This window comes from Mirounga angustirostris, unplaced genomic scaffold (genome assembly GCF_029215605.1).
Source record: "Mirounga angustirostris isolate CCGP_5_RB_7025 unplaced genomic scaffold, mMirAng1.0.hap1 SCAF_12, whole genome shotgun sequence".
Lineage (NCBI taxonomy): Eukaryota > Metazoa > Chordata > Mammalia > Carnivora > Phocidae > Mirounga > Mirounga angustirostris.
Genome location: NW_026991720.1, coordinates 79,040,479 through 79,062,582, shown reverse-complemented (window position 1 = coordinate 79,062,582; position 22,104 = coordinate 79,040,479). Strand labels below are relative to the sequence as shown.

Here is a 22,104-nt window from a genome sequence, read left to right as displayed (position 1 = left end):
GCTCTGTGCTTAACCTGCCGTGACCTCCACTGTCCAGTCCTTCCCCTGAACCTGACCATCTTCCCCTCCAAGTCAGGCACCTCCCTGAGTTCCCTTTGCATTTTTACCACTTAGCCCAGAGTTTGGTGTGTGGGGACTCAGTTATGCTGGCTAAATGAGGGATTAAAGGATGTGTGACTCCTATGTCCTGGAGGGACACCCAGACTGCCTCCAGATCTCCACCACATCAAACACGGTCCATCTCTGTACATGTCCCTCCAAGATCAGTAAAAGAGCATTATTGGTATGCATAATCAATGGAGTGGGGTTGGTGTACATATAACCCAGGAGTAGAATTACTGGGTCTTAGGGTAAGTATATATTGAATCTGTTAACACACAGTGCCAGAGTGCTCTCCAGAATGGCCACCCGTTCATACTCCACCAGCAATACCCTGTATCTTCACTGATACTTGAATTCATCAGCTTTCTAATTTTTGTACTAAGCACCTCAGATTCAATACTCAATTAAACCCTTACCACAACTTTTATCAAAGATATATTATAATCTAGGGAGCTCCTTTTAAAAACAACAACAAAAAATGTACATTTCTATGTCCAGCCCCAAAACATGGTACATCTATGGATGGGAATCAAGGAATGTGATCCATTTGAGCAAGTATAGCTAGTGGTAAGTTGCCCCAAGACCTTAAGCCTCCATATTAATAGTTTATCCCCAAATCTGATGGATCAATGATACTTTGAGCCAGGCTGCATCAATATTTCTTTGGTTCTCTTCTTTTTAGGCAATCACCTTCTGTTCTCAAGCTAACATTTTGATGAAGGAGTAGGATGGGCCTCTCAAGAGATTAATATTTCTACAAATAAACTTTCCCTCCTCAGGATGCTCAAAAGTCCCCAGGGGAAGGGTTTAGGTATAGCCTTCTACTACCCACGGTCAGTGTTTACTGTCATTAGACTATTATTGTTCAGGCTGGTGTTAGTCAGCCAGACTCTTTTCCTATTCACGGCAGTCTGTCCCCTTAAGGCCCCTATTATCTCTCCCTGACTTCTCCCCTCCTTCTACCACCACCATCCCATTCTGTGCTCTGCTAGCCTGAGAAACCATTCTGGGTATCAAACTAAATATTAGATATTGCTGATAAGGAGGTATTTTTTTTTTCATTTAGTGAGCACGCTCTTTCTTTTTTTAATTAGTGGCCAACACTTACAAATGAGAAATTTTGCATAAAAATCAAGATTTCTGGTTTCTCTAAATGGCCCAGGCACTCTCTGATTTGCTTCAGACTTTTCTTTTACCTGACTGACCTCTGCAGTCATTTTAGTTTTTGAAAACTGATATATTTATGTTTGAATCCCAAATATGGTCATGATTTAAACTTTTCTTTTTAAAAGCTGTGCCCCATAAAATAACATGTTAGGTATTTATATGCCAGAACTGAAAGAGGCTTATCACTAACCCACACATTATGTAGCCAAATCCAGTCCCTGATACATAAATAATATTGGGAATGTATAAAAGTGGTGTCAAAGGCATTTTATTATGATGATTTTTACATAAGTACATGTGTTATCATAGGAGTAAGCACTCTATGGTTTGAATTACAGGTATAATATTACTTTGACGTTCTTATTAGTGTAATGGGCCCCCCAAATTTTCTTACTTACAATATTCAACATCAGGTGTTCAAGCATCAGTACATAAACTTAAAAAAAATCATGTGTTTTCATTTATGTTGCAACACAGAAAAAAGACAATGTAAGGAAAAATGTAAGAAAACCAACTAAAAAGGCAAAAGCACGCACATAAAATCCCAGAATCAATGTTCACGATGGCAGCAGTGAATCCAGCAGTGGATCATATGCGAGTTAGGAAAGACATCACATATCACATATCACATATATGATGTGATATCACATATCACATCAATGTCAGGTTCAGATGCAGCCCTGCATCAGCTTCAGCAGAGTCGCTAATACCATTAGAGGGTAAGCATCCTAGAAGTGAGGCTGTAGAATTTATAAACTTCACTGATCCATTATTTTGGAAAAGATTTTTGCATATGGGGTGAGATTTTTTTTTTCAGATGATTTCTAAGACTCATTTTCACTTGAGATTCAATTTGTTTTTGGAATTATGATTTTACTGTGGATGCAAAATTATTTAAAAGGATATGCTAGAACATGTGCATATGTATAGACATGTATATGGACTGTATATATACATAGCATATATTACATATACACAAGTAAATATAAATACAAATTTATTTTAGGATCATCTATCATTGGAAAGATTTTCATGACGAATTAAGTTATCAGCACTGATAAATCAGAGAATATCTCAATTGTAATTTCGAATTTTGCTTTATATTCTTAACACAATTTAGGAGATACAGGGCTCTTCTTCTTAAACTGTATTTTCACAATTTCAAAGTAAAACTCAACCAATTCTTTAGAAAAATATACCAAGTTCAGCTTCTCAACATTGAAATAATATCCAGACCAGTAAAACCACCTCAACATACTATATCCTGTATTCCCCTAACTGACTGCTTCATAACAATTATTTCTAGGAATATTTGAATACATTGTTTAGGGGGCAATTCTCTACAGAATTTCTACACATCTTCTGACAGATTCTGTTCCCCATTATCTTTTCAAACAGGCTTGAAAGTAGAAATGGAACTTCCCTCCAGGGAAAATGAAAGACTAGTTTCCTGACCAGGATAATAAAGTGAATGTTTCCCTCTAGACAAAGGCTGAAAAGTTTGCTAACATACCTACTAAAATTTTCCTGTTTGCTAAGCTTGAGGTTCATCAGGCATAACACACACACACTGTGTGTGTAGCATCTACCTGGGATGCTATGTACCACCCCCTGTGGGACTTATGGGGGCAAAGCAATTGCTGGAAACATGACGGCCATGCTATATGCTATGATGTGGCTAGTAGAGCCCTTTGTCTCTGAACCATGAGTCTCATGTCTTCTGGCAGCATCTAGGAAACGGTGACATGCTAACTTGCTATCTTACAAGTGAGGTAAAATCTTAGACCCTTTACAGTTTTGACACCAACACAAGATAATATATTCTGTGATAGTGAATACGATAAATGGCTTTTCTAAGGATTGTCAGAATCTGTAATGTTTTTAGCAGCAAAAGTAATAATATCAATTGTTCTTGGAAAGAAAAAGTCATTCTCTCAGGCACATCTTACAAAGTGTTTCACAACAAAACCTTTCCTGGTATCTTTTTAAATATTTCCCCTCCTTTGATCCTCTATATTGTTCTTCTTACTGTCTCTACTTAGGATTATATTATGATTTGTGTACTTAACTTTAGCTTTCCTATTAATCTGTAAGTTAGAGAGAGCAAGGCAATGTCTTATTTCTGTATCCCTACTAATGCACAATCCCAATGGGGCATAATGCCTTAGTGCGGTTACTCCTTATTCAGTGTCTATTGATTGACTTGTATCAATCAATACACCTTTATCACATTCTTTGTAAAGTCCATCCACAGTAAAATTTGAGAGATAAGCTTCACTGATGTGAAACTGCTGTAAATAGTGGCAAAGGAACGAGACAAGTAACCATATTCAGTTTAATCAGGGAGAAATTCTGTAGGATGTTAACAAAAATCTAGGCTTTGAAAGACTGGTGGGATTTCTGAAGACAGACAGAGGGTCTCAACCAGATGGCTTTGAAAGGATGGGAGAGATGCAGAAGATTAAATTATGAACACTTACTACTCTAAAGTCTAATACATAGCAGCTCTCCAAAGAACCATGTCATTATAGATTTACTCAGTTTTGTTGTTGTTTTCATTTGGTTTTTTAACAACACTTAACGGGCTCAGGATGGCATTCAAATGTTCGTTCATGTGAAAAAAGATGAAAGAGCAAGACCTCATGAAAATGGAGTTATTTTAAAGCCATCACGTACAACTCTCCTGCCGAGATAGCAAGGGAAATTATTCTCATTTGTTGTGAAAGTCAGGATGTATTCTGGTTCTGCTCCAGAGTTTAGCATCAACAAATACCCATCAAATTAAGCTATTTGTTCTGCACAAAATATTTTTAAAAGGCAGTTAAACAACAGGGTGTAACGCTACTTCCAAATTTTCTGTTCCAAAAAAGTATAAAAAGCAAAAGGTTAAATACACATCATTTCATCATAATACTCCTATAATACAATTTAATTGTTCCAATGCACATTTCTGGCCAATTTACTATTCTTGCATATCTCAAAGGAGAAAAATAAAATAAAATAGAAATTAAATTACAAAGCCATTTTTTCTGGACTCCCCAGTGAGTCTCATAATTATGCTATGATAAAGGATTTAACAACTTACTGTTACAAGATGTTATAACACTGAGAGATTTGGGGAAGCGAAAACAAATCCAAGAAAAAGAAATAATTTAACTGTCCAAAAAAAGATTTCCATTTATAGGGGCGCCTGGGTGGCTCAGTCGTTACGCGTCTGCCTTCGGCTCAGGTCATGATCCCAGGGTCCTGGGATCGAGCCCCGCATCGGGCTCCCTGCTCCGCGGGAAGCCTGCTTCTCCCTCTCCCACTCCCCCTGCTTGTGTTCCCTCTCTCGCTGTGTCTCTTCTGTCAAATAAATTAAATCTTTAAAAAAAAAAAGATTTCCATTTATAAATAAATAAATAAGTAATCAATCCAGTAAATCTCTCTTCATGGAATATATTTAACTACCTTAGACACTATTATAATTTCAGCTACTATATTCTCTTTCTAACTCTATTATTCTAATAAAAATGTTTATTTATGTTTTAGTTTTACTTTCTACATTTTACATCTACGTACAGTACCAGTGTCCATTAGTGTATATTTAAACTATTTGTCCTATAAATATCATGAAAATATATTTTGAGTATAACACATTAGGAGAGTCCTAATGGTTTATAAATGGTAGTCTTTAACCTAACATATAATCATTTCGTGTTTATGCTTTTATACTTAATTATAATGACTCATTATTCAAGTAGTTTATATGCCAGAATTATAATCTTTTGAACTATAAACAAGATTTGTATTTGAAATGTTTATATGCCAAAGCATTTGAACTAGGACAATATTATTACTACAAGAACATTATTGGCCTGATGCATGCCCTTTTTAATGCGTGAAATTTACTCAACTGCTAACATTAATGTGAAGTACCACCTGCTATTTATAAGCAAATTATATTTTAATGACTTTTTCCACTCAGTAAAAAAATTAAATTCTAAAATACAAGAATTTCTTTTACTTTTGATGCAATAAAGTTGAATAAATGGGAAAAATATAAATACTTTCAAAACAGAAATGTCTGAAAGAGCGGTATGTACAGATATCCAAATTAACTAGTGTAATGTTAGCCTAAAATAATAATGGAGAGAGTAATTTTAGGAAAAAAGCCTGATTTAGAAACTTAGAGAAAAACTATGGATGACTGGTAAATTCAAAGTTTATTACTAATATGGGATAGTCTATGAAGTTCCGTAAAATATGGGACTTAAATAAATATACCTACTTTTGATTTCTTTGGGAAATGGAAAAAGAGAGAAGAATATTTTATACTTCAAACTAGTATTGCTATCTATCTCCCAGGGAGAATTTTTGCCTTGTTTTTCAGGAAATGCCAATAACCCTCACATAAGCACAGATGGCAAGGCACTATAAAGACTGGCCACAGCCAAGCCAATCTCTTACCATGGTTGAATACAGGAGTCAGTGGGGCTCTCAATCTTTGCCATAAGTAAACAAGTGGGGAACAGCTCCTTCTTATACTAGTCAGTAGTTTTCTCCATTCCTATCATCAACAACTAACTATTCCACTAGTTCTTCACCATTACTAAATAAAATGCAGTCATGCTAAGGGAATAAGAACCAAGGGGAAAGAAACACCACCTAACAAAAGGCAGGGCTAATGGTAGAGTGAAGACCGGCTGGGAGACATGAAGTCCACACCAAAGCAGTCACCTGCTTCTCAGTGCGGTGACACAGGGAAAGAGCATAGGATTCTCAGACAGAAAGACCTGGTTTTCAATTCCACCTACTACTTACTGGCTTCATGGCTCCATTTTGCTCTTCCTTCCATTTATCCAACATACTACTGCTAAAGTAATCATGCTAACTACAATTCTAGTTACAGTATGCACATATTCAGAATCTCCCACCAGCCCATGCATTGCCTCGATTAAGTTTCAATAGCACGGCAGTCAATATTCTCCATGATCTGGTCCCAACCACATTTCCATCCTTAACTCTCACTCTGTACCCTGTTCGCACCACTCACGTCCCCCACACTCTACCTGTCTACTTCGGATATTAGTCATTATTTTAAACTGCTCTAAAATTTCTGTTCTTTCCTCTACTCATTCTGTTCCCATCACCAATCTGTACAAATTGAAATTTCAAGTATCATTAAAAGTCCAAGTCAAATTATATCTCCTTCAGGAACCCCCACCTACCAGCTTTCAGATTCTTTCTTTTTTTTTTTTTTTTTTTTTTTTTTTTTTTAAAGATTTTATTTATTTATTCATGAGAGACAGAGAGAGAGAGAGAAGCAGAGGGAGAAGCAGGCTCCCCGTGGAGCAGGGAGCCCGATGCGGGACTCGATCCCAGGACCCTGGGATCATGACCTGAGCCGAAGGCAGACGCCCAACCGTCTGAGCCACCCAGGCGCCCTTTCAGATTCTTTCTTAGCATTGTAGACATTTATCAGTTTTATTTTAATTGCGCTATATATGACAAATGTGTATGCATGTATCTTCTCCATTATATTACAGATATTTTAGGGTACAGGCTGTTTTGTTCATTTCTTCATTCTTCATATCTCCATGTATGTTTCTAAAATCTAGTTCAATAGCCCTAAAAATACATAGGACTCTTTCATCTTACTTAGATATGGCAGTACGTTACAACTGTGTGCTGATTCCATGTCTAGTTTAGACAGTAATCATGGTAGGAAGTATGTAGATGGCACTTACTACGTTCTAGGGACCATTCTAGGCATTTAAAAATTCAATGAAACCTCTCAAAAGCTGTGAGGTAAGTACTATAGTCCCCTCTCTCTCACAGACAAGACAACTGAGGAACAGGGATGTGGAGTAAGTTGCCCAAGATCACTCATCTCCTAAGTGGCAGACCAGACATGGGAGTCCATGCAGTCTGGCTATGTATTCTGTGTTATTCTGGGTTCTTTCTTATTACATTCTGCTATGTTTTAAGAAACATTGTACTATTTATGAATTAAGACAGTTAAAATGAAGTAAAAACTAAAATTAATATGTTGGCTATTTTTATTTTCAAAAAAACTTAACTGTGGTCAGCTGAACCTCATTCTAGAAATAAAACATTGATCAGAAAAAATAAGGGCACACTTTCAACCAACAAAGAAACACAAACACATATACCATATCTAACACTTCCTTTGTGGTAAATTTAAATAAATGTGATAAATGCAAATGAGGAAATAAATTTTTCTCATGGAATATAAAAAATAGTACAAAATGTTTTCAATAATTCTTAGATGCTATATGAAGAAATTTACCTTTTGTAATATCAAGAGGGATTTTTATTTTTGATTATTACTAGTTTTAGTTTACTAATGAATATTATCATTACTCATCATTTTGAAAGGATATACATTATTAGAATGTTTTAAAGTCACATGAAAAGTTTTTTTTAATCCTGTTTTAAAAGACTGAATTACAGGGGCGCCTGGGTGGCTCAGTTGGTTAAGCGACTGCCTTCGGCTCAGGTCATGATCCTGGAGTCCCGGGATCAAGTCCCGCATCGGGCTCCCTGCTCGGCAGGGAGTCTGCTTCTCCCTCTGACCCTCCCCCTCTCATGTGCTTTCTCTCTCTCATTCTCTCTCTCTCAAATAAATAAATAAAATCTTAAAAAAAAAAAGACTGAATTACTAAATAATTGTGTAAATACTGTGTTGGCTTTTCAATGCTAAGAAAATACCAGCATGCCATCAAAAGGAATGAAATATTGCCATTTGCAATGACGTGGATGGAACTGGAGGGTATTACGCTGAGCGAAATAAGTCAATCAGAGAAAGACATGTATCATATGATCTCACTGATATGGGGAATTCTTAATCTCAGGAAACAAACTGAGGGTTGCTGGAGTGGTGGGGGGTGGGAGGGATGGGGTGGCTGGGTGATAGACATTGAGGAGGGTATGTGCTATGGTGAGCGCTGTGAATTGTGTAGGACTGTTGAATCACAGACCTGTACTTCTGAAACAAATAATACATTATTTGTTAAAAAAAAGAAGAAGAAGAAGAAGATAGCAGGAAGGGAAGAATGAAGGGGGAGAAATCGGAGGGGGAGACAAACCATGAGAGACTATGGACTCTGAGAAACAAACTGAGGGTTCTACAGGGGAGGGGGGTGGGGGAATGGGTTAGCCTGGTGATGGGTAATAAAGAGGGCACGTACTGCATGGAGCACTGGGTGTTATATGCAAACAATGAATCATGGAACACTACATCAAAAACTAATAATGTAATGTATGGTGATTAACATAACATAATAAAATAAAATTAAAAAAAAAAGAAAATACCAGCATGTTTTGTAGCTATTTCTTTTTTTCCCCTTTCCTGAGCATATTTTTGATATACCTAACATATTCAGAGTTTTCTTTTTCTTTTTTTTTTTAGGATTTTATGTATTTGACAGAGAGAGACATAGCGAGAGAGGGAACATAAGCAGGGAGAGTGGGAGAAGGAGAAGCAGGCTCCCCGCAGAGCAGGGAGCCTGATGCGGGACTCGATCCCAGGACCCTGGGATCATGACCTGAGCCGAAGGCAGATGCTTAACGACTGAGCCACCCAGGTGCCTCTATTCAGAGTTTTCTATGAATTCTATGAATTCTATGAATTCTATGAATTTCTATGAACTCAAAAAAACTTACCTCATTAATTTTCCATGTATCTATTTAAATCCTCTTAGACTTAAGTCCAATTAAATTATACCAGTCATTAAACTTTAAAAAACTCTGCATCACATAAAAATAAAATTTAATTCTGCTGAGTGTAAAGCTGCTAACCTGAAAATTTAATAACAACATAATAAACTGTCATTATCTCTTCTGGCTACATCTTGACTTTACAAGAGGTATAACGAATTGGGGTGGAAGGTGTGAGGAGAAACATATACATTCCTTTTCAAATTATCTAGATTGGAAGTGCTTCCTCAATACAAAACTGTAATTTCATTTTTTATTATTTTTTAAGATTTTATTTATTTATTTGACAGAGACAGCGAGAGAGGGAACACAAGCAGGGGGAGTGGGAGAGGGAGAAGCAGGCTTCCCGCGGAGCAGGGAGCCCGATGTGGGGCTCGATCCCAGGACCCTGGGATCATGACCGAGCCTAAGGCGGACGCTTAATGACTGAGCCCCACAAAACTGTGATTTTAAAATTAAGTAGTAAATAAAAGAAAATTTAATGAGGAATGTTTTAACAGATGAAAAACAAAAGCCATTTTAAACATGAAGAGCCCTGAATTTCCATGGTTAGAGCCCTATCCCAATTTAGAGACTATGGGATTTTATCACAAACAAATGCTTTTTAAAAGTGAGATACAGATCCAGGCTATATCTACAGGAATTCAAGTGAAAAGTGTCTGCCAGGATGCTTTGTCCTTCCCTTTCCACATTTTCTATTCATACTAATGTCTTGATCTTGTCATATTATGATCAGAAAATTGCAAAATGTTTTAACTTTTTCACTCAAATAATGTCTTCCTCCAACTTAGTCCAACTTTTTTTTTTTTTTACACACCAAAGGCTTTAGAGAAAGATAAAAAGGAAAAACAAATTTTATTTCTCAGAAAGTTCCAGGTGAAATCAGAGTTTAATCTAAGAAGTCTCACATTATCTGTGGATTTTAGAGATCTTGAAGGCACCAATTTGCAGAAGCTACCCTCTTGTGGCAGGTGTGGGTTTCTCATAAAATAAAATAAAAACATAAGATAAAACAAATGGAATTAAAAAATTGAAATTTTCACAGTGAATAGAAGGATTTAACATCTGGATTGACTTTTCTGAGTGTAAGTCAAAGGTCTTTTATGTATGTAATACAGATGCAACCGAGCAGAATTTCAGTGCAAAAGACTATTATTACATAGTCTGGGAAATTCTATGAGCTAAATAATTCATAAAGCAAAACCAGTATCTAAAAAGACTAATATATAGAGTAAGTCTGTTAAATGGTAAGTTCTTATCTATTTCAAAATTGCAGTCTTACCTGTGTGTACTCATAAAAGTTCTGATTATTATACATAAAATGATTATTTGGCATCACATATAGGACCACTATTTCCTAAGGCTAACAGGGACACATAATGCTTTGGTATTTCACAATCTTGGATGCACATTACAATCACCTGGGGGGGGGGTTTAAGTTCCCCACTTCAGTCCAGGGGAGGGAAGGCACGCATCATGGCACAGATATTATTTACAAGGTCCTCAGGTGTTATTAATGTGCAGCCAAAATAAAAACTACTGCCACACTGTAAAACAGGATCCTATCTTGTTTGCCAGTGGGGAAGTGTGTAGGTGGTTGGTGGGGGTAGGGGTGGGGGCAGAAGGCAGACAAAATTAACCTAAAAGAAATTAGAGAATAATTAGTTTCAAAGTGTTTCTGGCAATAAGTACAATGAGAATTGCAAGAGAGCAGACAATGAAGAGAACATATTTATTGGATGATGTTAGGATTCACAATAGACACAGTTTCATTCTTTCATTATCTGTGTTGAGTGCCTACAACTTCAAACATGAATATAACACAGTACTTATTCTAAAGGGAGCTATCTTATAAAGTAGACTGGCAAGTAAACAGCCAATTTAATATGAGAATCAAAAATCAGACCAAAGATTAAGAAAGGGCTGGGGGAACCTTCTCCCAATCTAGTTTAGAAGAGAAAGGAAGTAGCTTAAAAAAAAAAAAAAAAAGTGAGTATGTTTGAAGGCCAGTCCAGGGGAGTAGAGTGTGTAACAATAAGGACATATTAAAGAGCAAACAGAAGTGCTCAACATCACTCATCATCATCATGCCACAATGAATATAATCTCACAACTGTTAAAATGGCTGTTATCAAAAAATCAAAATATAAATGTTGGTGAAGATGTGGAGAAGAGGAAACCCTTCTGCAATGCTGGTGGAAATGTCAACTGATATAGTCACTATGGAAAACGGCAGGGAAATTCCTCAAAAAATTAAACCTAGAATGACCATATGATCTAGCAAGTCCACTTCTAGTTGTATATCCAAAGGAAATCAATAGAGAATCTCAAAGAGCTATCTGCATTCTCATGTAGCATTATTCACAAGAGCCAAGAAATAAAACCAACTTAAGCGTCTGTCAATGGATGAATGGATAAAGAAGATGTGGTGTACATATATACAGCGGAATATTATTTGGCCATGAGGTAAAAGGAAATCCTGTCATTTGCAACAACATGGATGGACCCTGGGAGCATTATGCTGAGTGAAATAAGTCAGACAAAAAAAAGACAAATACTGTGTGGTATCACTTCTATGTAGAATCTAAAAAAGTCAAATTCATAGAAACAGAGAGTAGAATAGTGGTTGCCAGAAAGGGAGGTGGAGGGATGGAGATGGGAAGATGTTAATCAAAGGGTATAAACTCCCAGTTATAACATAAGTTCTGGGGACCTAACATACAGCATGATGATGATGATGAATACTGTATCATATACAAAAGTTGTTAAGACAGTAAATCTTAAATGTTCTCACTATAAAAAAAGAAATGGTAACCACGTGACATGATGGATATGGTGGCAATCATTTTGCAATATATAAATTTATCCAATCAACATGTTATACACCTTATACTTACACAATGCTATATGTCATTATAGTTCAATAAAGCTGGAAAAAGTGACAACAGAAGTGATCTGTTAGCAATGTGCTGATGTAGACAAGTGGAGGTGAGACGAAGAAGGTAGATGAAAGTAGAACATAAGGATCTGTAACTTTGCAAAAATGAGAAATTTCAGTTAATTTTTACTAAAATTTTTTAGAATGTTTTATAAGATGAAAATTATGGAGCAAAAGTTGTTAACTATGGCCTGAAAAAAGAATTCAGGAAACCCACCAGCTTCGATTGAAAAAAATCACATCATTATTTATTTGCATAATCTCCAACTAAAATTGAGCACCTCTATCATATAAATGTAAGAAATAAATTACAGTAGTATTAATATCCATGCCTTAATAACCAAGAGAAATACCTGATATTTTATTTTATTCTTTTAAAGATTTATTTATTTTAGAGAGAAAGAGAGCTTGCACACATGTATAGGAGGAGGGGCAGAGAGAGAGAATCTCTAGCAGACTCCCCAGTGAGCGTGGAGCCCATCACAGGGCTCAGTCTAATGATCCCGAGATCATTACCTGAGCTGAAGCCAAGAGTTGGACGCTTAACCGACTGAATTACCCAGGAGCCCCAAGAAATAATAGATGTCTTAATATTACTTTAGAGTTGTTACAGGTATCTCAAAATATTATTAACATTCATCGTTACTTTGAAATTACAGTACTGAAAAGAGCAGTTGCTAGGTCTTATTATTTAATATACTAATTAAGAAGCTACATGTTTTCATACTATGAATTATTATTCTTGTAGTGTGACAGCTTTATTTCAATAGATTCATAATTAGATGACTTTTTTCCATATTTTACTTAGTAATCCTACATAATGATTTAATACATTTAAGGGTCCATGGACTTCACCAGACTGCCAAATAGAACCATGACACACAAAAAAATTTAAGACACCCTATACAAAACTGTATTTGTTGCTGATTTTACAGAAAGAGAGGCAATGAATATAGAAAAGATAAAAGATAACCAATCCTTAAGAAAAGTCAACAGGGTGGGATACAGAGCATGGGTAGAAAGAATGGCACTTTGTGAAAGGATAAAGAGCCCCCACTCCCCCCAACACACACACACACACACACACACACACACACACACTGTAACAGGAGGGAGGGAGAAAAGTCACACAGAAGTAGTAGGCTTGGTGATAGGAGAGAGAGGATCCACCTGTTTGATAGTTTCTATTTTCTACTAAAGTTAAAAATTAAGATTAGTCATCTTCCCTGAGGAGATCATCAGGGCTAATCCATTCTGAAACATCCCTACAGAATGACTGTAGGCCCCATGGGCAGCATGGACACTCCCTCACCCCAAGAGATCAGCCATCAGTAGCTGGACTCATATCCTCATAAAGCTCTGTGCAGCTCGCAATCTGACTCCGCCCTTCCAAACCATTCAAACATTTCATTAAATCATCTCAAATGCCGGCTCTGTCCTTAGCAAAATCCACTGTAACTGCCACCTCTTTTTCCAGTGTTCCTTGACCTCCCTGCTTTAATTAAACCCAGCTTGTCCCCTGAAACTTTTGTGAGAAACGGTGGTAGCTTTTTTATTCGAAACCCACAGGTTAAGAAAGATATTTTAAGTGATTCTTCTTGCCTGTTTCTAATTAATTTTCACTCTAAATTCATCTACCCCACAATAATTTAAAACAAAATAGTAAACGTAAATCCCTTGCTGCTCTGAAGCTCATGTGATCACAACCATACCATCGGCTATCCCTCCTCGTAGCCATCCACCATCATCCTTTGTCACGCACTCCTCAGTAACGGAAAGATTCTTTCCACCTAGATTACTGCCTTTCTCTTCATAAGGATGAATCATCAGCTATCACCCTAGCCAACTGGTGCCCTACCCTCTGATCTTTCAATGATCTGCCCTTGAAATCAACCTCAGCCACACACTGTGATGTTGCTTCTCTAGCCCTCCACAGTCCACTATGCAAGCCACTAGCCACAACTGGCTATTGAGCCCTGAAATATGGCTAGTGGGAATTTTGTGTATGTGGCTCATCAAGTCTATCACTTCCCAGAAAATCTTTTCTTGACCCCCCCCTATCTAATCCCAGCAACCCCTTTATGTTCGCCTCCCTAACCAGCTTTATTTTTCTCCATAACACTTATCACTATCTGCTATTATAGTATGGTATTTTTTTAAGTCAGTATTTTCTAATCTTTTACAAAGTATTATGTCCTGCTTCTGAAATAAATATTGGGTTATGAAAATTACAATCAAATAAGTAAAATTAAAAATAAATAAAAATGTTATTGTAGTTGCCAAGACAGTGAGGTATTGGGTGGGGATAAACAAATGAATCAACAGAAGACTGCTGAAAAATATGTGGATGAAACAGACCAACAGAAGAAGGTTTGGAGGGTGTGTGCATCACCAGGAACTCAAACACTGCTGGAGGGAATGGAACTTTGTATAACTACTTTCTTCTTTGGGGAAGTTTTAGGCATTATCTTGTATAGGTGAACATTGACTGTAATTAACCTATAAGCAGCAATATCCAGAATATATGCTTTGGAGGCATTCCTTCAGGAATGTGTATTAGGAGATAGTTACTATAGTAATCACAGAAACATCAATAAAGCAAAATCCTGGGTTCTATCCAATTGTCCTTTGATAGGTAATGGGTAAACTATGCTATATTCGTATGATGGAATGTATTACACACCGGTCAAAGTGACGAATAAGAGCTTATACATAACTTCTAATGTGTGCAAAGCATACTTCTTGGTCCCTTACTTACATTAACTCAGTTCTGTCCTCAGAGAAGACTAACATTTCCTCTTTTACAAATGAGGAAACAGGCATAAAGGGGTTAAGGAATTTGCCAAGTGTTGCAAATGCAAAGCCAGAATTTGAACCTAGGAGTCTAATTCGTGGCCCTAATTCACTACTCCATTCTACAACAAAGGGACTATAACAATAAGGAAGATGACTGACTCTAAAAAGTAATAGTGGATAAAACAAAAGAACAACAAAAATAATCCCAGAAGACTGCAATATACTATTGTACATCATTTTTACAAAGCTCAAAACAAGTAACTCTAAATAATATACTATATAGGAAAACATTTATTATAATAGGTTTTAAAATAAAAACAAAAAACAGACATAAAATACAGGGTAGTAATCACTTGTATATAGCAGGAGGCATGAGGAGGGAAAGACGGGGAGGTAAAGATAGCTGCATCTAAAGTGGGATTGGTGATATTCTCGTTCTTGAGTTGGGGGGGGGTTCACTGGTATTGATTTTATTATTATGCTTTCTAACATGTTTACATTATTTATATTCTTTTGTGTATCAGATACTACATTTCAAAAGATATTAAAAGCTAAGATATAAATACAATATGAGAAAATAGAGAAAATGGGCTTTGGCTACTCTCAAGGTACCTGATCTTAAGGGAAAAAGGAGGGAGTTGGGATCATATGAATATATACTTTAGGGGAAATTTTTCTATGGTGGGGTCTGGATCTTGCTCATAGAATGATGGACTAGACTTACTGGTTTGGCCCCAGCAATTCTGCCTCCCAAGGGGTATCTGGTAATGTCCAGAGACTTTTAGATTGTCATGACTGGGGAGATGCATTCTGCTGACATCTATTACCTAGAAGCCAGAAGCCAGCTAAGCCAGGGACCCAGTCTACCATGCACAGGACACCTCCCTCCCCAACTTAGACCTATTCATAATGTCAATAGTACTGATGATGAGAAACCCAGAGACAGATAAAACAAAGCAGGAGAGATTAAAAATATAGTAACAGGCATCAAAAAAAAAAAAAAAATCGAGGGAACAAGGTACAGAAAAGATGGGAGGAAAGCCTGGCCCAGAGGCAGACACACTGCATCTTCAGAGCCTGGAAAGCACTGAGGCACCTTCATTCTCAAGTCCACTCCTTTAAACAGAAGGTGCATGAAGTAGACCTAGCTTTAATTCTGTTACTGAAAACAAACACAAAAGTTCTATTTGAAGTTTCATTGCTAATCACACTTTGTGGAACTGGGAAGGAAAAGTACAGAACAACACATGCAGGTGAGGAGAAGTTACCTCAGAGCCAGGGAAGCTTAAGCCTCAGGGCTCCTTGCTGGAACTTGGCCCTTTTGTGACCCAGGAAAGGACCTTAGCAATTTTGAAATTTATGTCTGAATAAGTATATTTCCTGAAGAAGTCACTAAACTGTATACACTTCAGGCCCCACAATATGAGGATTTACCCTTCAATGCAGCAAAGTCATTGAATTTATTAATTTGTGTAGCTACTTGCCTTGACATCCTTGCAAGACGGCACCCTAAAGCTTCAATGGCCATATACTATTCTATTTAGTTCCCTAAGATGCAGTTCATGAAACCCTACCACTCTCCTTGTTCCTTATACAGTCTTCACAGGTCATTTCCCCAGTCTTTCCAGCATTATAGGCCTAGGGATACAATTAGGGCAAAACAGTAAAGGAGAATAAGTAGGTGATTCAATTTCCTCTACTCTAAAAGGGGAATCACGTTAATGTGGGAAGCTGATACCTCTTGGTCTTAGTTCGGAAACAATAGCTGAGGAAAATCATTAGGAGATTTTGTGTACATAAGAATCACCTAGAAAGCCTGCTGTAAATGTGGATTCCAGGGACCAACTCCATATGGGTTACATCCTGACCCAAGGATAACAATTTAAAAACCACTTCCTTAATGCAAAAATTCTTAATCTTCCAGGTATCCCATCCCTTGAAGGATCTTTCCATATTCATCTATTTAAAGTTTTAATATAGGGATTTATTAGTTTATTAAGGCTGTGGTATAACAAAATACCATGGACTGGGTGGCATAAACAACAGAAATTTGTTTTATCATAGCTCTGGAGGCTGGAAGTCCAAGATCAAGGTGTTGGCAAGACTGGTTCTTTCTGAGGCCTCTCTTCTTGGCTTGTAGATGGCTACCTTCTTGCTGTGACTCACACATCCATGATGTGTCTTTGTGTGACCGAATTTCCTCTTTTTACAAGGATACCATTCAGATTGGGTTAGGGCCCACCCTAATGGCCTCATTTTAACTTCATCATCTCTTTAAAGGTCTTATTTCCAAATACAGTCATACTTGAGGTACTGGGGGTTAGGGCTTAAACATATGGATTTGGGGTGACATTCAGTCCATAATAGAGATTGTTCTATGGATCCGACACTTAGGATCCCTAGCTGAGATATTCCTTCACAGAAAATCGGAGAATGGAGATGATGTAACTGAGAGAAAAAGAAGACAGCCATATGGTGAACATCACAGTTAGTGGGGGAAAGACCATCCGTGCAGAGAGAGAGGAAAAACCACTGAATTTGGAAGGAGGAGGTCATAGATGATCTTAGAGACTTGTGTGTATGTACGTGTGAGTGTGTATATAATATAAATGCTATATATCTGTTACATATATAAAGATATATGTCTTTTAAGAACTATTGAGAAAACATACTTAAAAAGGATAGTAAAAAGGAAAGACTGTGCTTTTGCTCCCTCTCGCAACTACTAAAATGATAGTAAAGGACATAATCCAAAAAGGACAAGACAGAACTTGAGTGGAGAAGCCAAAGAAATGTCAGCAACATTTTGGAAGTTCTATGACATATGGAAAAGTGTTGAATGGCTTTGCACACTAGAAAAACTGAAATCTAAATGCTTACAAGGTGAAGGAAGCCAATAAGCAAGCTGATTCATGAGAAAGAACTTTAGAAATTCTCAGGAATTGGAAGTCTACTGTCCCTTGGAGAACAGGAATCGGATAGGTGTCGGTGAAATCAGGAGAAATGGTCCAAAGTTTGTACAATAAACAGGCCAGAAAGTTGAGGGAAAGAGAATCAAGAAGAAAATGGAAAGAAGAAAAAACATTTAAAAAATATTTTCCAGAGCTGAAGGCCCTGAGGTCTCCTGTAGAAGGCCCAATGTGGATGAAAACATATCAACTCTAAGAGAAATTTGAGAAAAAATTTAAAACACAGAGTTACTTGGAGTTAAGATTAGGGGGATATGGTGGCAGGAAACAGGTTATGTATAAAACTTTGAAATTAGAAAGGCATCAACTTCTCAATAGCTGTACTGAAAATCTTTTTTTTTTTTTTTTTTAAGATTTTATTTATTTATTTGACAGAGAGACAGCGAGAGCAGGAACACAAGCAGGGGGAGTGGGAGAGGGAGAAGCAGGCTTCCCGCGGAGCAGGGAGCCCGATGTGGGGCTCGATCCCAGGACCCTGGGATCATAACCTGAGCCGAAGGCAGACGCTTAACGACTGAGCCACCCAGGCGCCCGTGTACTGAAAATCTTTAAGCAATAGAGCAATATCCTCAAAATTCTGAAGCAAATGATTTTCATTCCAGAATTTTATACTCATCTATCAATTATTATGTGAAGTCTGAATATTATTATTTTCAAACAAAAAACCTCAAAATTTTACTTTGGATCCTTCTTCAAGAAGCTACCAGAAGGCACATTCCACTAAAAGGTCATATAAACTCATCAAGAAAACTCTACAAGTGCAAGGTAGAGAGGATGCTCAAGGATAATGGTGAAATTCAACTCTAGGATGGTAAGAGAACCAGAGAGGTTATCTTTAATTTAAAACCAAAAACTTGGAACTGATGGAAACTGAGAAAAGGAGAGGAAGCTGGGTAGAGAGTTTGGTGTTTGGTGAAAAATGAGAGTAGGTAATATAAAAAATCTAAGCAAATAGAAAAAAAGAAGGGGATAATATTTAATCCCAGAGGGGGCAAAAAAAGAAGTGTGATCTATTTCCCTTATTACACTAATGTGAATGGTTGTTACTTAAATAAAAATTGTGCTATAGCTAAATTGAGAAGATGAAGGGACAGATAAGTGGGGGCTTCTCACGTACTACAGAGATATTTTAGCTATGGTACTGCAAGAAAAGAATGCTAAAATCCTCATCTTCCTTAATAGAAAGTCAACAGATAATGTCTAACATCAATGGTATCAAGAAAAAATAGTATACAAATGTTATTTAGAAAAATGGAGGTAAGAATCAGAAGAGTAACAAAAGAGTCGAAATAATTTTCTCTAGGGATTAGGAACTGGCAGAGATGAAAGGATGCTGGTTTTCATCATAAATTTTTTTAAGTGACCTTAAAAAAATATGGACATTGATCATTCTGACAAACATAAAAATAAATGTGTATCATAAAGAAAATGTATTATGTAATACATACATTTATGCCAAAAAGATACTATCATCTAAGTATTTCTGCATGTTTTAAGGTTGACTTGGGTCTGAAAAAAATGTAGCTCAACTCAACTCTGTATAAGCAGAGACTCTAAGTTCTATCTTTCTCATCACAGTCAACCTTTGCTTGAAAATGCTGGGCACTTGCCTATTTTAATATACTTTAATCCACCACTATTTAAGGAGCATCCACCTGAATTAATGATATTACCAAGAGAACATTAGCTATAGCAAGGTTACACATCCATACTGCTTTAGGCTAGGGTTTTTGTAGAAATAATGCCTAGAGGGATTGCTGGTAAAACATGTTCCAAACCCAGGTCTCAGGACAGTGGGTGTGGTGATACGGGCCACCGTGCAAAGAGGAATGTCAGACACACCAATCCAAAGTCTTCTAGAAATACAGAGATCAGTGGTATGCTAGAAAAGTTCATTCTTGATACTTTATAACCTTTTTTTATAAGGATTTCATTTTTCATGAAATGTTTTATTTCTTCCAATAAAATAATCACTCAGAATCAACAATCAAAAACTAATTCAAGTAACACCATGCAAGAAGTTATCTCCCTCATCCCTTTTTCTTTCCCTCCTGACACACAGTTTGATGTTTCCATACCTCTCGATAGCCACTGCTGATTTGTTCCAAGCTGAGAGAATACACAAGATCCTTGCCTCCCACAAAGAGTCTTTCCTGATATTCATCCAGCAGCATTGCATGGAGATCAAGAAACCCAAAAGGGCTATGAAAGACTGATGTTCGATTTAGGTCCAAGAGTTCTGAAATGCAAAAAAAATGTTTGCTAAACAAAAGACAAAATACAAATACCTTTATAACACTTTTATCATGGCTCAATTAACTACAGGATTCCAATAGGTATGATGACATTCATTTTATCACAAATACAAAGCCTTTAGAATTTATTACTCAAAAGATTAAAAATATGCAGTGCATTAACAATAGTGTATTGCATATTTGAAAGATGCTAAGAGAATAGATCTTGAAAGTTCTCATCACAAGAACAAAAATTCTGTGTGATAAAATGGATGTTAACTCAATTTACTGTAGTAGTCTATTTCAAGATATGTATGTATATCATGTACATTTTAAATTTATTCAGTGCTCCATATTGATATGTCTGTTTCTTGATAAAACTAGAAAAACTAAAAAATTGTTTAACAAGTAAAAAAAGTGTAACTGGGAATAAGTTTTAATGTGCACAAACTAAAATCTTTATAAGTTTGTGAATCTAAAAACTTCAATATGTAAGGTAAATATCCTATTTTTTTTTAAAGATTTTATTTATTTATTTGTCAGTGAGAGAGAGAGAGCACAAGCAGGGGGAATGGCAGGCAGAGGAAGAGGTAGGGTTCCTGCTAAGCAAGGAGCCCAATGCTGGACTCCATCCCAGGATCATGACCTGAGCCGAAGGCAGACACTCAACTAACTGAGCCATCCAGGCATCCCAATATCCTGTGTTTTTAAATACAGAAAGAATTAACCTTCATGATCTTCATGTAAAGTGCTATGTGGAAAAGTCATTTTACTGTGAATTTTATATTTACTTCTCTGTGTTCAACAAAAATTCCAACTCTAGAAAAAATATTCCAAAAGTGTGTCCATTTAATTCCGCATGAACACCAACTCACACAAAAAATGTCTCCACTTAATATTGGTTTTGAAAGTCACATCCAAAATCAAAGCGTCCATGTCTGGAAACTCTCAGGTTGTTAATACAAAGAGGTAACGCATGATAGCATTCAGTTCAGCGGGGACAACTGATAAAGCTGGTGGGGATCTCTAAGAGGTTTCAGTTGATTTTTGGTTCGTGTTTATGTATTCATGCCCACAGCAGACATCACAAATGATTTGTTTCAACTAACATACATTTAAGCTTAGAAAGTCACAATCTGACACACCTCTCACGTGTATTTGTTTGTTTGTTTGTTGAAGGTATTTAACTGCATACGGCAGTTCAGGACTTAAGCTTGGTAAGTGATGTATGAGAGCCTTCGATGATGGTAATACTGCCCCTAAGACTAGACCCTGCAAGCTGAAAAAGTCCCGAAGAGGCCCCTTTGGGAAACACTGACAAGTTCGAAGACAGCTTCATCTTCCGAAAGTCAAAGCCTAATGCATCTGACAGAGAACAGGGAACACTGGTGACCAGACACTAAAATCCAGAGAGCAGGACGAAATGTGACCAATCTGTAGAGCATTGAGCTCACTCTGCTCCTGAGAACAGAGAGATGAAGGAGCTTTTCTCGCTCTGTTAAAAATGTATCTGGGGTGCCTCAGTGGCTCAGTCGGTTAAGCATCTGCCTTCAGCTCAGATTATGATTTCAGGGTCCTGGGATGGAGCCCTGTGTCCACTGAACCCTGTGTCAGGCTCCCTGCTCGGCGGGGAGTCTGCTTCTCTCTCTGCCCCTTCCCCTGCTCATGGTTGCTCTCTCTCTCTCAAATAAATAAAATCTTTAAAAAAATGTATTCATGGTCTATATCTCTACTCTGAAACTGTAAATTCTGTGGAGTAGGGCTAAGTTTAAACCCTTAGTTTAATACACCTGAAATTAATGTAACATTGGGTGTCAACTATACTCAAATAAAAAAATTAAAACCCTTTAGTTTAAAATAAGAAATATTGCTAAAATCAAAGTATCTCTTATAAAGGTAAAACTAACGATACTGAGTCATTAGACTCTTCACCTAAAGAATCTGAAAACAAGTTTTGAGGGAGGGATGAAAGAATAATGTGTTTTATTTGGGGAGGAGGAAAGAGGAATGATCAGGGGTTCTGAATCCTGGAAGACAAATTTTTCCCATTTAGCAATTTTGTCAAGGTAAAATCATGTCACTTTTCCTTCCTTCCTAGGCATCCACTAAGAGCAAGAGATGTACAATTTAGGGATTTGATACCATAACAAAAATATGGATCAACACTGTCTATTGC

At 36.9% G+C, this 22,104-nt stretch overlaps 1 protein-coding gene across 1 annotated transcript in view; it reads right to left on the bottom strand.

Moving 5' to 3' along the window:
• Positions 1 to 22,104, bottom strand: part of SEMA3E (semaphorin 3E) — a 246,543-nt gene that overhangs the window by 90,947 nt on the left and 133,492 nt on the right. The window contains exon 2 of the mRNA XM_045864795.3: positions 19,773 to 19,933. Within this exon, the coding sequence (XP_045720751.1) occupies positions 19,773 to 19,933 (161 nt within the window). The remainder of the gene's footprint in view (positions 1 to 19,772; positions 19,934 to 22,104) is intronic.